Genomic DNA, 15,789 nt, shown 5'->3' on the forward strand with positions numbered 1-15,789 from the left:
TATTATTTTGAAATATAAGAAAAGTGATTTTAGACTAATACAATCACTAATCTTGTGGAGGTGGTAGCTATTTACTACGTCTTGCTATAATGAAAGAAGGTATAATCGAATCATCATAGAAGGTGATTAAAAAAAACCATCCTCCTACTCAAGAACGAAGTCATTATGGATTGGAGTGTGAAGACATTATGGCTTAGTGTAAGGCCCTCATTCATGGGATTAGCCACATATGCCTTTTTCATACAAGAAGGAAAGACAATAAAATTGCAAACATGTTGGCTTCATTAGGATTGTTTTCCAAGAATTTAAAAATATGGATGAATATCATTAATATTTTGGATTTGGTTAATGAGGCAATCTCCAAGGACATAAAGATTAATGATGAAGTATAATCCAATGATGAAGTATATCTATGATTTATGTTTTGGCGGTGAATGTGTCCTTCAAAAAGTAGAGTCACTTCACCCGTTTCTTGTAAGCATTGTCATGCTCAAATTGCTAGTTTTTACTCTCTCTACCTAGTTTTTATGTTGAAACTCTCTATGATTAAGATGGGAAGGGATCTAATACAAGTTGAACCCAATTTATGTGATGATTTCATAATTAATGTTAATCTATGACAAAAAGTGGTTAAAGGGAACCTAGATAGTTATGTTGAAGGCAGGCAAGGTTTTGACCTAGAGCTCTCCAAGAATTTTTCCTAGGCCTGGTAGAAGGGGGAAGTGAAAATTAGAAATGTTTCTTTCGAAGTCACCTCAGATTTAATTGCTGCCACCAACCCCCTCTCTTTTCATCAACCCTCCCCTCTCTCTTTGTCTCTGGTCTCTCCCTCTTTTTCCCTCAACCCTTCCCTTCCCCCGTCTCTATCTTATGTATCTCCCTCTCTCACTTGGGCTCTCTTTGTCTAGAGGTGAGAGGCCTAACACCTAGGGAGAGAGGAGTGAGATACCTAGGGAGAGAGATATAGGGGTATAGAGATGGCTGATGAGATAGGGAGGGGGTAGAGAGAGGTATATATGAAGGGAGAGATGTGGATGAGGAGAGAGAGAGAGAGAGAGAGAGAGAGAGAGAGAGAGAGAGGGAGAGGGAAGAGAGAGGGAGGCATGAATAGAGATGGGGGTAAGGAAGGAAGGTAAGGTAGAGAAGGAGAGATGGTGGAAGAGACATAGAGGGGGGAGATGTTGAGATATGAGGGGGAGAGAGATGTTCACAAAGAGAGAAAGAGGGGTAAGGAAATAGGGAGAGAGATGGAGAGGGAGGTAAAGAACTAGAGTGAAGAGACCTATAGCCTGGGGAGAGAGGGGTGAGAGACCTGGGGGAAATAGAGGTGAGAGAGATATATGGGAAGAGAGTTGGGTAATGAGATAGGGATGGAGAGGTAGAGAGGTGAAGATAGAGAGAAGGAGAGAGATAGAGGATGGGAGGAAGAAGTAATGATCGAAAGAACATATAGAGAGAGGGGAGAGAAACAATAAGAGATGGAGATAGAAGAAGGGAGAGTGAGGAAGGAAGGGATATAGATGGGGGTAAGGAATGAAGGTGAGGTAAAAATGGAGAGAAGATGGGAGAGACCTAGATAAATAAAGGTAGTGAGGGAGAGGTGTGTAAAGAGATAGAGAAAACATATAATAGAGAGTGAAGGGTACGAAAGAGAGGTAAAGAGGTAATGTTAGATCTTAGGGTTGAGAGGAGAGAGTGAGATAAAGAGAGGTAGAAATGGGATAGATGAAGAGTGATAGAGAGAGATCTATAGGTTTAGAGTTTTGGGGAGATAAATACAGTGGCATAGAGAGAGTGAGAGAATGATGATAGAATCATGTTGATTACTAAAATTTGACGAAGTTTAAACATTTAAATGATCGTCTAAAACCTAGAATCTACATTATAACTCCTAGAGATCTAAAACCACTCTCAAATATCTTGCCAATATATACATGAAATACTTAAATGTTATATTTCATGTATATATTATTGTTGGGAGAAAGAGAGAGTGAAAGAGAAAGACAATTTGGCAATGCTATACATTTGGCTAGTGTCAAATTTGGCGCTAGCCAAATGGAAATGCACTTTTCAAAATGCATTTCTATTGACACCAAATTTGGTGCTAGGCAATGGAAATGCACTTTTCAAAATACATTTCCATTTGGCTAGCACCAAATCTGACACTCACCTTATTTGGTGCATGCCAAATAGATTTGGCGTGACCAAACCATAGGTTTGACATGCCAAATATGGTGAGTGCCAAATGGCTACATTTGAGCAAAAATTAAAATTGGCAACTTTTTGGTCCTCCATCTTGGTGCACATACCCCATAAAAATTACATAAAATTCAATTAAGTGTGATAAATTAAGAGATGTTGGATTATGAAAGATAATTAATTAAATATTGATTTAATTAGTTATATAATAGAAGGTTGATTTCAAGGTGTCTATAGTTCATAGTAAAAAACACATAATCACTAATTCTTGAGATGTATTTTCATAGATGCATTGAATTTATGCTCTCAATTTTTTAAATGAGGCATCATGACCATTATTGATCTCTTTTCCTCAAATCCACATGCTCTTGGCTCTTGTGGCTCAGGGCTAACTATTCTTTAACAAGTTACGATCATAAATCTTTTTAGGAAATCTTGCAAGTAGTGGAAGAGCACCAATAGCTGTCATAGCTAACTTCATGCACCCATAGATCCTAAACGATACATCAAATTTTGACGATATTTTTTAGTTGTCTTCGTATGCGACTTAACTGCTTATAGCTATTGTTTTGGCTTTTGGGTAGTAATGATGCATGCTGCAAGATTAGTTATGTGCATAAAGGTCGAAAAGTACACATTTCAAAGTGTCGTTTGATACCTAATTAAAGATGTTCCAATAATTGTCCACTCAAAATCGCCAGTACTTGTGGACAAATGTACCAATAGTTTTGTACAAATGTTCCAATAGTGGTGTACAAATGGGCCAATTCTGAACAAAAATTGACAAAAAGTGATCGACTATTGGTACATGTCAAATTTATTAATGAGCTTTTCAAAAATTGGAACTATGACGCCTATTGGGGGTTCATTATGATAATAAGTGTGCGGTTATTAGAACTATGACGACTACTAATGCTCTTCCCCTGATCTCTTCTCACATATAGCACAAAATTATCTTATAATCCTTGTAACCATGTTGAAAATCATGAAGCATTAGTACTTTTTCCATTTTACAATTACAAGTTCTTCATAATGATCATTCTTAAATTTCTAAATAATGAAGCATTAGTACTTTTTCCATTTGACAATTACAAGTTCTTCACAAGTGGTCATTCTTGAATTTCTTTGCATTTCCCTAAGAAGTAAAATTTGATTGAGATGTTCTCTTTCATTGAATCTATAGCTTTCACGTTACAAAATGGAATTGAAAAGTAGGATGCATTTTTCTTAGTCTCTCAAATTAGAGTTAATGCTACCTAGCTCTTTTTTAATTAAGGAATCTCAATTTCAGCTTTTATTGCTTGGATGCCCGTATTCACCGCCAGGGAAGTTTCCTTTCTTAGGGTTCTCTTTTCCGGGCACTTTCCTAGCAAGTTTAGGTGAGACAATGTGAACGAAATAGCCTGCTTTCCCCTCTTTCAGTGCGCAAACCCCAGCTTGCTTGTTCGGGGAAAAATGGCTTTGTGAGAAGTTATTTAATTGGTTAAGCAATAAGATGGTATAGGGAGCTCTCTGCCTGCGCCATAAATGATAGGGCAAAGTATGGCAGTAAAGCTGTTACCAAAGATACGGAAGTGGAAGTTTTTATGCAAAATCTCTTTTATGTTCATTTTTCAGTACCCATTACAACTTTGGTGAAGGAAAGTAGATTTAATTGTTTTGGGTTCTAATTAAAGTTGAATCTGCTGATAAAATGCTCAAGGTAAAAGGAATGTTGCCTTTGATTTCGTTTCTGCTTTGTAGCTGGGGTTTTCTTGCTTTGCAGCTACTTTCTGTTTCCTATTCTAAATTTTATCTACTGATAAAATGGTCGACTGTCCAGTAGTGGGTAATTGGTTTAATTACTAGTTATCTGTGTTCTTTTTATGCTTTTTGTCAGTAACCTTTACAACTGCGGTGGAGGAAAGTAGATTAAATTAGCCATTTTCCTAGCAAGTTTAGGTGAGACCATGCGGACGAAATAGTCTGATTTCCCCCTTTTTAGCGCAGAAACCCCTGCTTGCTTGTTCTGTCGAAATTGGCTTTGTGAGAAGTTATTTAGTTCGTTAAGCAATAACGTGGCATCGAGAGTCTCCAACTGCACCAGAAATAATAGGGCAAATGAAGACAGTAATACTGCTACCACAGGTATGTAGTTTTTCTGCAAAATCTGCGTTATTTTTCTATGCTTTTTAGAGTACCCTTTACAACTGTGATGGAGGCTCAGAGTAGATTAAATTCTTCTGGGTGCTGCTTAAAGATGAATCTGCTGAAAAAATACTCACCGTAAAAGGGATGTTGGCTTTGATTTCGTTTCTGCTCTGTAGCTGGGGCTTTCTTTGTAGCTATTTTCTGTTTCCTATTCAAAATTTTATTGCTGATAATAGGCCGGTCAACCGTCCAGCAGTGGGTAAATGGTTTGGTTAGCAGTTATCATGTTACATAATTGATTTTATAGTGAAGAAAAGGAAGGTTCCCAAATGTCCTGTTTCTATTTGTTTTTTTGGAAATATATTATATAATTTATGATAGAATAACTTTTTATATTTAAGAAATTTTATGGTTAAGTGTATTTGAGTTGGAGTAGTATTAGGATGGGAGAGAAGGCCCAATGCTTCATTTCTACATAGATCCAATGTGTGCTAAGTAGATCATTCATTCTCACGAGAGATGGATTGTTGTGACTTGTGAATCATTGCTCATGAAACATGGGTCAATGAGTTTGACTAAAAAAAAAAAGAGTTGAATCCTAATAGCAATATCATAATTCCTCATAATTCAATAAAGAAATAAAGATAAACCCTTTACACTTGGTTAAGATCTCAACCTAACCTTTTAGTTTCTATTTTATTTAGGCTTGGCACTCAAAGACATCCATGTTTAGCCTATAACCTAGGAAATTCCCAATGACCATATTTTCCATTATACTTAGATACATATCAATTACCAAGTTAGGTATCTTAAGATGGATGCCACCATTCTCTAGGAGTGATTCAAATGGAATGAGAATATCATCACAAATAGGATGCTTGTGAAAATATTTATCCATGATCGATGACTATCCCTACCCTCAAAACTTGGAGTACAACTCTTTGATTCAGAACAACACATGTGAGATTGTTGCATTTCATGAGGGAGGAAAATTTATTTGGTGAGAATCTATCAATTTGAATTATAGTGGATGATGTAAGCGTTGAAATTAAAAAAAAAACAAGAAAATAAAAGAGTTAAAAATGTAAATTGTTGCATTTCATGAGGGAGGAAAATTTATTTGGTGAGAATCTATCAATTTGAATTATAGTGGATGATGTAAGCGTTGAAATTAAAAAAAAAACAAGAAAACAAAAGAGTTAAAAATGTAAAACAAAGATCAAACATATAATTTTTATTTATCAATCCTACTGCAAATTGCTGAATTAATCATGCAAAAGTTTTAATCTATAACACCAAATAACCTTTGCATGACAAGAGAGAAGCAACAAAGAAGATTTTATTCCACTAATATCAAGAATAAAATACGATACAAGAGATTCCTTGATTATATAGGCAAGAAGAGGCCATATGATTAGAAATGAACATGACATATATGTCTTAATCTTATGACATGAGACAACTAACTAAACAAATATTAAATGACCTAGGTAGCAACATTAAATAAAGATAAGATATGGTATCTCTTATCTTAACAACTAGGATTTCTAGAATGCCACCTAGGACCTAAGTATTAAACTTAAGTCATGTGAAGTCCCCACTAAGAACTAGCTAGGTACGCGACCTTTACTAAGTAAAAAAACTAATACACACCAACACAATCCTTAAGTGCAACTTAGGGAGGAACAAAAACAATGTGAAGATGTTGAAGATGGGTCTTAGCAACAAGGCCTAATGAGGTACCCATGTACAAATGGAATACAATCTCTCACAAATAGAGAAAAGGAGAAAAACCTTGTGGGAGAAAACTCCTCTCTAAAAGAGGACTCATCAAGACTTCCCAAGGAGAAATTCCTTCACCCTAACATCAATTGCATCTAAATAGAATGAGGCAATGCTAAAGGGAAAGTGAAGATGTCTACAACCTACTACTTCATAGGCAAATACTTCAAACTAAGAACACCATCCTAGATGAGCTACTTGATGAAGTCTATGTGGATTTCAATATGCTTGGTACATTGATGCTCCACTTGGTTGTGAGAAATGTAAATAGAACTTTGATTGTCTCACCAAAGAGCAGTAAGACAATCAAAAGGAAATTCAAACTTAGTCATCAAATGTCAAAGATAAAGAACCTTATGGGTAGCCAAGATTGCACATTAATACTCATCCTCAATCAATGACAATTTGTTGCTTGCAAGACCATGCAATTGGGTTAGAACCAAGGTAAAAGACAAAGCTATGAGTAGACTCCTAATCTTTTACATCACTAGTCTAATCTAGTAAGTGAAGCCCACAATTTGAGTTGCACTTGATGATTAGTGCCAACTGTGTAGTGCCTATATGTACCTCATCATATTATGTTGGCTAGCTTCCAATCACTCTCATGAGGATCTTGAGAGAAATAGGAGACAAGTCTAACTGCAAAGGAATTATCCGGATGAATATGTGTCCAGTTCAAAATGTTGCCACCCATCGATACAAAGTAGCATTAACTGAAGGATTAGTGGTAGGCATGCAATCGACCATTCCAAATCTATGAATAAAAACAAGAGGATACTTCTATTAGAAGATAGAAATACGCTCTAAAGAGTGAAGAACTTGAAGAGCAAGGAAGTAATGCAAGGGGCCAAGGTCAATCATATCAAAATGCTTAATCAAAGCTTCCTAAGTATATTAAATCATTGAAGAATTGCATGTAAGAATCAAATCGTTGACATAGAGCACAAGAATTAGAGGATCCTTCCCATGTCTTCGAGCATAAATTGTGGATTGAAATGGCATTGTGTGAAACCGAAAGTAAGAAAGAAACTATCCATCTTATCATACTAGGCATGAGGCCTACATGAAACCATACAATGAACACCAAAGCTTGCAAATTGAGATATCCAATGTAAATTGGATAGTGAAGATGGCTCAATTGTCCTTATTCTCGTCTTCTTTCAACCGATTTCACTAATTTGCATTTAATGCATTCAAAACATTTTGATTTGCAAGCTCGATGAGTCATACTTCTACTAATTCTCAAAGACCTTGGGATAATATTATGGTCTTCATCTTAATGCTCTCATATTCATAGTTCTCTCTGGTGAACAATAGAAGCTTGAATGGAATGTTGTTGCCATTTTCCATTCAAAATTTCTTGGACAAAAATTGCTATCTCATGGTGTTTATCATAAAAGTCTATTGGAGTTTTGCCACCAATTCTAGGTTATGTTTTGTGTCCATAGGCAAATTCATATAACATCATTTAATGATTTAAATTTTAGATTGACATGAAAATTATAATGAGAGGAGGTAAAAGCCTAGAGTCAATTTGCCTAAGCAATAACTTTTTTATAGGAATGGTAGAATATTTAAAACATATATTAGTTTAAAACGTTTATATCTTAATTATAAAATATAGACAGTTTTTATATTAAAAAAGACAAAAATCTTTAGCTTGAGCAATTAATGCAAACTCACATGTTTTTGTAGGTGTGACAACTTAAAAGTCACCATAATAATTAAAGACTAACAAGAAGCCAAAACTCTAGCAAAAACTAAAATTCTTCATCATTCTTGAATTATATTATTTTAGAAAATAATAATATATATATCTTATATTTGTATAAATTTTTACTTAAAAATTAACTATTTTTTATTTTTCATATATATAAGTTTTAATAATTTATTGTAAACCTTTACTAATATATAACATAGTTTTTTCTCCTAGTAACCCTCATTAAGGTTAGTCCCGTCGTAATGAAGGTTAGACATACGAGTTTTTGGAATGGTGGAATATTATTTTACTTTATTTTTAAATTCTTAAATTTCATACAAACATTAGAACAAAGGAAATATTATATGATCTTTGGATCTTTAGTAATTACACAACACACAAATATATGCATTTTTCCATTATATAAATATTGGAAAGTCATTGTTTACTTGTCTTTGTTACCCATATATATATATGTATAAATATATATATAGGAAAGTCGTTGCATACTTGTCTTCATTGACCTCTTATCCATGCACGCTCATGATCTCCCACCATTTCATTTTGTGAAGAAATATTAGCAAAATACCTCCCAATGGATCACATCGACACCACTCAATTAAAGAAATTAAGCAGAGGAGAATATTCTCAAGCTCGGCGTTCCATTGGGGAGACTACAAATTTACGCACAACTGAGTTCTCCCAGCCCAACAAACCAATTCGCAGGTGAGATACATTTTATTTGCACCATAAAGAAATAAAAAAATAGACAGAAATTGCTACATAGCAATAAACACAAAATTGTTTCAAAAAGCAGATAAAAATTTATTTTCATTCAAAAACTGAAATACAAAACACTTCTTGATCGTATGATCAAGGATCAATGATCAAATGATCAAAGACAAAGATTTCATTACAATTTACCTCTTTATATAGAAGTCTTTGGCACATGAATGTCAGCTAAAAATAAAAAATCAAACATGCAGTTAAAATATTGATCTGAAATTAAGGCTAAATAAAATTGTGCTTAATTTAAATTACAGTTTTTTCCCGATTGCAACAGAATTGCATGGTTATGTTTTTTTACCGTTGAAATTACAAAAGCTAATTTCACTTAATCCTTTGCACAATTTAATAATGTTAAATAATAACTTAAAGAATAAATTAAAAATGAAACGAATAAAAGAGAATTAGAAGATAGAAGTGAGATCACGAGCTTGATAATGGAGCTTTGACAAAATCTGCATCAAACAGCTCACAATCTCTCACACTTTTTTTACAATTCTTGGTGCATAGTAACACTTTGCAATCTCCTCTTAGCAATTCTCCACCTTCAAAAGCATGAAAATTCTCCCAAGTTATCACCACTTCAATCCCTCTTCCATCCTACACTACCCCCTTTTTATACAAGAAAATTGCTCAAATTGGTATAAAACCAATTGATTTTGCAAAATCACCTTATCTCTCCATTTTTATATATAAAATCTTGAAAAATCTCCTCTTAACAAATACAATAAATCTTGTTTAACATTAACCTCTCAATTTATTTTAAAACAATATATTATTTAAGCCTTTATGGAGGTTATCTGTTGTTTTACATTTGAGAATTTATTTTTGTACTAAATAAGGTTTTTTTTATCCCCTTATTAATAGGGGAAGGAGATTTTAAAATGTTTTTGAAATCTTTCAAAAGCCATTTAAATAGCCTCAAATATTCTCCTAATAAAATGGGCCTATAAAACTTTATGTTTAGGAGAATTAAATCTTATTTAAAGATTTATGTAAACCGAGGGATTTTCCTTTTATCATAAAGAATGGTAAGGCAAGAGGATTTTAAGGCATGGGTTAAGGGATTAAATCCCACCAAGTCCTCCTTAATTTATTTATTTTAAACCATATATTTTTTTTCTTTTAATAATTATGGTTTAATCCATATTTGTGCCAACTCACTACTCTTGCCATGTCATATGCCACATGTCCTACCAAGTGTCACATTTTGGTGATGCCACATCATCATTTTGACCAAAACTTTGACTGGTCATAACTTCTACATACGGACTCCTCTTGAGCCCGTTCAAGTTGTGTTAGAACCGTGTCGGCGAGCCTTACACAATGATGCCATTTTCGTGAGATTTTGAAACTGAATTTTTTAGGTTTTTCTAGATCCACCTGGATCAAATCTTGATGTAAATTTTATTTTTAGAGCTCTTATTTTAATTCTTACAAACTAGAATTATTTTCATTAAGTGGAAGAAATTATCAATATTCTATTTTTATCTCATACAATGAAATGCAATTCAAATTACAATTGTGTGCCAACATGCCATATGAATTCAATTTTAAAACTCTCACGTTATTTCGCTTAACAGTGACCATGAACAGAAGCTTTTGGCTAAAGAAGTATTTCTCAGTGACAACGGTAAGCAGAAAAAATTTGTTATGCAGCTAAATAGAGACCTTGCAAACCACGGCGTTTCCTGCTTCTTTGATCAAGATCGTGAAAGTTTGCCATTGGGAGAAGATTTCCCCTCCCGTATATTCGAAGCCGGTAAGACATGCAAAGTAGCAGTTTTTCTCCTGTCGAAGGATTTCCTCGAATCAGAGTGGCCCATGCTGGAACTCTCTGCTTGTGTGGAAGCGAGAGACAGAACCCGTACAAATCCCAATCTCAAAATTTTACCCTTGTTCTTCCAGATTTAACCAGATGCTCTTAAAGACACGAAGGTAGACAATGAAAAGTGGAAACAGTTGAAGATTTCTGGGGAAAAGCAAGCCGAATGGCTCCGAGATTTGGAACTAATACGGCGAATTAATGGGATAAATTTCAGGGAAAATGATGATGAAGTGAAGTTTAGAGATGATATTGTGAAGGAAATCTGGCATATACTTCCAACACCCTCACCAAGGTATCCTGTCCGTTGTATGCAAGGACAAGAACGAATGTGTCAGGTGAAAACACTTCATTAAGTTCTTTTGCTTTTATCAAGCATATATTCATTGAGTTTATTTATTTATTATATTTATTGGCTGCAGGAGGTTGCAGATTTCTTCAAATCTGTCCAGTCCGTCAAAAAGGGAACCAGTATTGCAGGATTGTATGGAATACCGGGCCAGGGAAAAACTACACTTGCCAAGGCTTTCTGCAACTTCAAAATGGGGGATTTCGAAGGTAAAGTATGCCATCTGGAATTTTCTAGAGGCGATTCATTTGAAAGAACAAAACTTGCCCTGCAATATCTCACTCGCTGCCCTCAGTTGATTCTTCAAACACTGACAGACCGAGATCAGGTGAGCAATTTCATATGTTCTAATTTTGTTTGCCAGGATGTTCTTTCCCTTTCCATATAGAATTCTATTTACAGTTCCACTGTTATGTAAATGACTCTAAACAAAGAATCTTGAACAAGATTTGTAAGTATTCTGCATTTTTTAATATGGCTCACAGGCACAAGTTGAGTTGTATAGACGACTGAAGGGCCAAAGGGTATTGTTGGTTCTCGACAATGTCACAGAAGAAAGTATTGACGAAGTAACGGATTATCTTAAGGAAGAGTTGGGAGAAAACAGCTGCATCCTTTTGAGCGCTCGGAGTGTAGATGTTCTAGAAATGCATTTCAAGATAGGTAAGCGGTCATGCATGCGCGTCCCAAGGCTTGAAGAGGACGAGGCCATAGAAATCTTGTTGGAAAAGGCACCTATAGATGTGTCAACGATGGGGGCAGAGGAAAAAGCTTTTGCTGTCAAGTGTGCAGACAGATTTTTGTTCGAAGAGGTCGGTCGGAGAGGTCAAACATTTCATCCGTTAGCCTTAAAGGCTTTCGGCGGCCACCTCTTCAGTAAATATGGTCCGCATTTGTCAAAGTGGGCTGGTGAGATAGAAGGCTGGATAAACCGATCTAGTTATGGTTTGGATGATTTGTTGGCTGTGCTGGGCAAAGCTTTTGATAGCACGCGTCCCGAATATCGCACCATATTCATGCTTCTCACCCTATATATGCCGACTCGTATGTCTCCCCACAAAGTTACTGAGTGGTTGGCAATGGTTCTAAACAAAGAGATCTCATTTATTGAGAAAGCAGTGAGTTTGAATATTTGCTTTTAAAACTTTTTAGTTTATGATTGTGGTACGTTTGATTGAAATTCCGCTGAATGCTTAATTTATATGTGGTTTCAGGTTGAGGATTTATGTAAAAAGGCTCTTATTGAAGAATTTGCATCTAAAATTCGCATACATGATCTATATATTGAATTCGCACAAATGAAATGATCTATATATTGAATTCGCACAAAGCAAAGCAAATGAAATGATCCATATATTGAATTCGCACAAAGCAAAGCAAATGAAATGGCGAGATGGCTGTGGTGGAAGGGCGACCCATGTAGTACACGTGGGTTAATATCACAGCACAATGCAGGTTTTGAATCGGCTAAGTTGGAGCAGTGCAAGCATCGAAGACGGTCCCAGATCGCCCCCCACGACCTTCAAAATCTGTTGGTGCTTCAGCTTGTAGGTGTGCAGAATATGAGAAAGCTTGACTTGGGCGGGATGCGTCGTCTCAGAAGTATTATTATACACAAATGCATAGACTTGACTATGCTTGAAGGTATGGAGAAATTGCAACAGCTGGCGTGGCTTCAGATAAGCGAGGTAAATACAATGTTTAAACTTCCGGTGCTAAGCAGCCTCGAAGGCTTACAACATCTTGAGATTGACATTGCAGGCAGGCAGGTGGTCAATCGGCTGGGAGATCTTAGCGGCTGTGTTTTTCTGAGAGAGATTAAGGTTCGTTGTCCATCCCTCTTGGACTTCCCAAGATTGAATGGTTTGCCGCATTTGGAGAAAGTGGAATTTAGTGCGTGTGATAAAGTGAAGGGGCCTCTCGACTGTAAAGAATGTGTGGAGCTTCAAAGTATTGTCATCGACAGTTGCTCCAAGATGGCTTCGTTACCGCTCCTGGTTGGATGTAAGAAACTATCCAAAATTGTATTGTGGGAATGTGATGCAGTGAAGGCATGCCCAGATATAGACGTGCCAAGTGCTTTGAAGACGCTAGAGTTGTTTGTTTCATCAAAAGCTGCTACGTCGCCCCAAAGTTTAGAGTCTTGTTACACACTACAAATTCTTAAACTATGCAATATGGTTGAACTAAGGGAACTTCCCAGTTTCAGACTTCTATCAAATTTGACTGTGCTCAAACTTGACAAGTGTGGTATAAGGGAGCCACCAGACCTAACATGTTGTGTCTTGTTGGAGGATGTTTACTTTTTCACGCTGATGCATTTAAAAAGGTTTCCTAACTTCTCACTATTGAGGAGTTTAAAGAAGTTAACTCTTTATGATTGCTGGAGGGTTGAAGATCCTCCTGATATTAGTGGCTGCCATGAATTACAGGTATTCCATCTAGTCTATAACGACAATATGAAAGGACTTCCAAACATGGGAGATTTCCAACGGTTGGAGGAAATCAAATTGAGTTGGCATTCTTATAAGGAAATTGATGTCGATAGTTCTGAATTCCATGTGGATCTTCAACCTTATGAGGATCTTCAATCTCGTCTGGAGCACTTTAAAGACAAAAAACTTCTCGAACTTAAGTGATGTAAGCATACCAGGAGCATTGAAAGAGTGGCAGTGGCTAAAGAACCAGACAATACTGGGGAAAAGGTATGTCCGTGGGGGAAAGACCTATTATTCTATTACAGCTACGTATGAATTGCGGAAGCGAAGCCAGTTTTCAGAAAAAGTATTGGTCGAAACTATTGGAAGGGCAAATTTTGAACGCGCTGCATTCAAATATTCAAATTTATTTTATAGAACAGAATTGATGTATACGGTAAAGCAGTCAATAGTTGGGCAGTGTTCTATGGTTCTTATAATATTTGTGGTTGTAGTGTGTACGTTGTTAGCAAGGGGAGAATGGTTAAGGGATCGTATTGTTGATATAAGCAGGGGAGAATGGTTAAGTTATTCTATTGAATGGTTAAGGGATCATATTGTTAATATAAGCAGGGGAGAATGTTGAAGGGATTGTATTGAATGGTTAAGCGATCGTCCTGTTGATATAAGCAGGGCAGAATGGTTAAGAGGTCGTCTTGTTGATATAAGCCGGGCAGAATGGTTACTGTTAAGGGATATAAGCACCGGAGAATGGTCAAAGTTTTTTTTAATAATAATAATATCTATAACATTGATCCTTAAAGTAGAACGGAGATTGCGAGTTGGGGTAGAATATAGATTGCTATATATTCGTCTTCAACTTGCTTTTATAATATTTGGATGGGTGTCGATAATATTTAGATGGGTGCTATCAGGTTCGCTACTTATATACTGGTGTAATTGAAAGAGATTCAGGTGTGCAGGCAAATAAGAAAATAGAGTATTTAAAATAAGAGGAAAAAAAGTTAAAAAGAAAGAAGAAGCTAGAGCACAAAAACCAGAGCATAAACAAAAACATGCTATACAATGTAATAGATAGTTGCAACGACACTAGTGCTATTAATGTCAGTGAAGATTACAAATGCAGACATAGATACAAAGCTCTGTAGAGGTCTCTAATTTGTTATGATAATGATAATCAAATTCTTACATTAGTCCTTGTTTTATAATTACAGAAGGGCAGTTCATAAACTTGCAGTGCAAGGCAAGTAAAGAATCAGATTGCAAGCGGTAGAAGAAGTGGATAAGGATGCCACTTTGCAAACGAGGCAATGTTAAAAGGATTAAGACGGTTCTTAATGACATTTGGCGGGAAGTTTCCAGTAAGCTGGTGAACAGACGGTGTTCGTCCTAAGCATTGCTGCTATTATTCTCCCCTTAGTGTAATAAATCACCGATATTTGCAAAAAAATTCTTTGAAATTGCTTTTGTAAACACATCTGCTAGCTAATCATTAGTTTTGCAAAATTGTAGTTCAATATGTCCATCTGCCACAAGATTGCTGATGAAATGATGTCGGATATCTATAGGCTTAGTTCGACTATGGAAAATAGATTCTTTGTTATAGAAATAGTAGAATTATTGTCATAGTAAACATTTGTGGGTTTATTTTATTCTTGCTTCAAATCTGCGAGTATTCTCCTCAACAAAATTGCTTGACATGTTGTAAATGTTGCTAGAATGTACTCTGCTTCCATTGACAATAGTGATATTGTTGATTCTTTCTTTGAACACCAAGAAATTGTGCCTGATCCCAAGCTGAATACATATCTTGATGTACTTTTTCTGTTGTTAATAGATCTTGCCCAATGACTGTCTATATATCCAACCAATCTAAAGTTGTCTATTGGTGTATAAAAAATGTCTTGTACCATGAACATACCCAAGTATCCTCTTTATTACGCAGAAGTAGATCTTACTTGGATTGTGCATAAATCTTGATACTACAGTGACCGCATACATGATGTCAGGTCTAGTTATAGTAAGATACAGAAGGCTGCCAGCAAAACCTCTATATAGTTTTGTATCTATCTTTTTAGTATCATCATCTTTGGTCAACTTTACATTTATATCCAAAGGTGTATTTGATTGTTTGCAATTCTTCATTCTAAATTTATCAAGAAAATCAGTTATATACTTTTCTCATAAAATAAAAACCCCATCACTAAATTTCTTGACTTCTATTCTTAGAAAGTAAAGCATCAAACCCTAATCAGTCATTTCAAATTCACTCTTCATGGCTTTCCTGAATTCTTCTATTAACACTTCACCATTGCTATTGTAAATGAGATCATCAACATATAAGAAAATTATAAGTAAATCATTGGTACCTTTGGACTTAATATAAAGTATAGGTTCACTTTTGCTCCTTTTCAATTCATTCTTTTAAAAATAATCACCTACCTTCACTATCTTTGCTTGAAGTATCTTCCTTTTGCTTCCAATTTGAGAACTTTTGAACTTCGTTATTGCATTCTACCACTCTTGAACATAATTTTTGCATTCACAGCTCTCTAAGACTGCCGCTCATGTTTAGCTCTAC

At 35.6% G+C, this 15,789-nt stretch overlaps 1 protein-coding gene across 1 annotated transcript; it reads left to right on the forward strand.

Annotated features, from left to right (window-relative positions):
- Nucleotides 1–4,187: 4,187 nt before the first annotated feature.
- On the forward strand, nucleotides 4,188–11,929 carry LOC131075227 (putative disease resistance protein At3g14460). Its single transcript, XM_058012058.2, has 4 exons — nucleotides 4,188–4,326; nucleotides 10,180–10,759; nucleotides 10,844–11,098; nucleotides 11,256–11,929. The coding sequence occupies exons 2-4, from the start codon at nucleotides 10,733–10,735 to the stop codon at nucleotides 11,910–11,912; spliced, it is 939 nt and encodes a 312-aa protein (XP_057868041.1). The 5' UTR covers nucleotides 4,188–4,326; nucleotides 10,180–10,732; the 3' UTR covers nucleotides 11,913–11,929.
- Nucleotides 11,930–15,789: the final 3,860 nt, after the last annotated feature.

Source organism: Cryptomeria japonica, chromosome 8 (assembly GCF_030272615.1).
Source record: "Cryptomeria japonica chromosome 8, Sugi_1.0, whole genome shotgun sequence".
In the NCBI taxonomy this organism is placed as follows: Eukaryota; Viridiplantae; Streptophyta; class Pinopsida; order Cupressales; family Cupressaceae; genus Cryptomeria; species Cryptomeria japonica.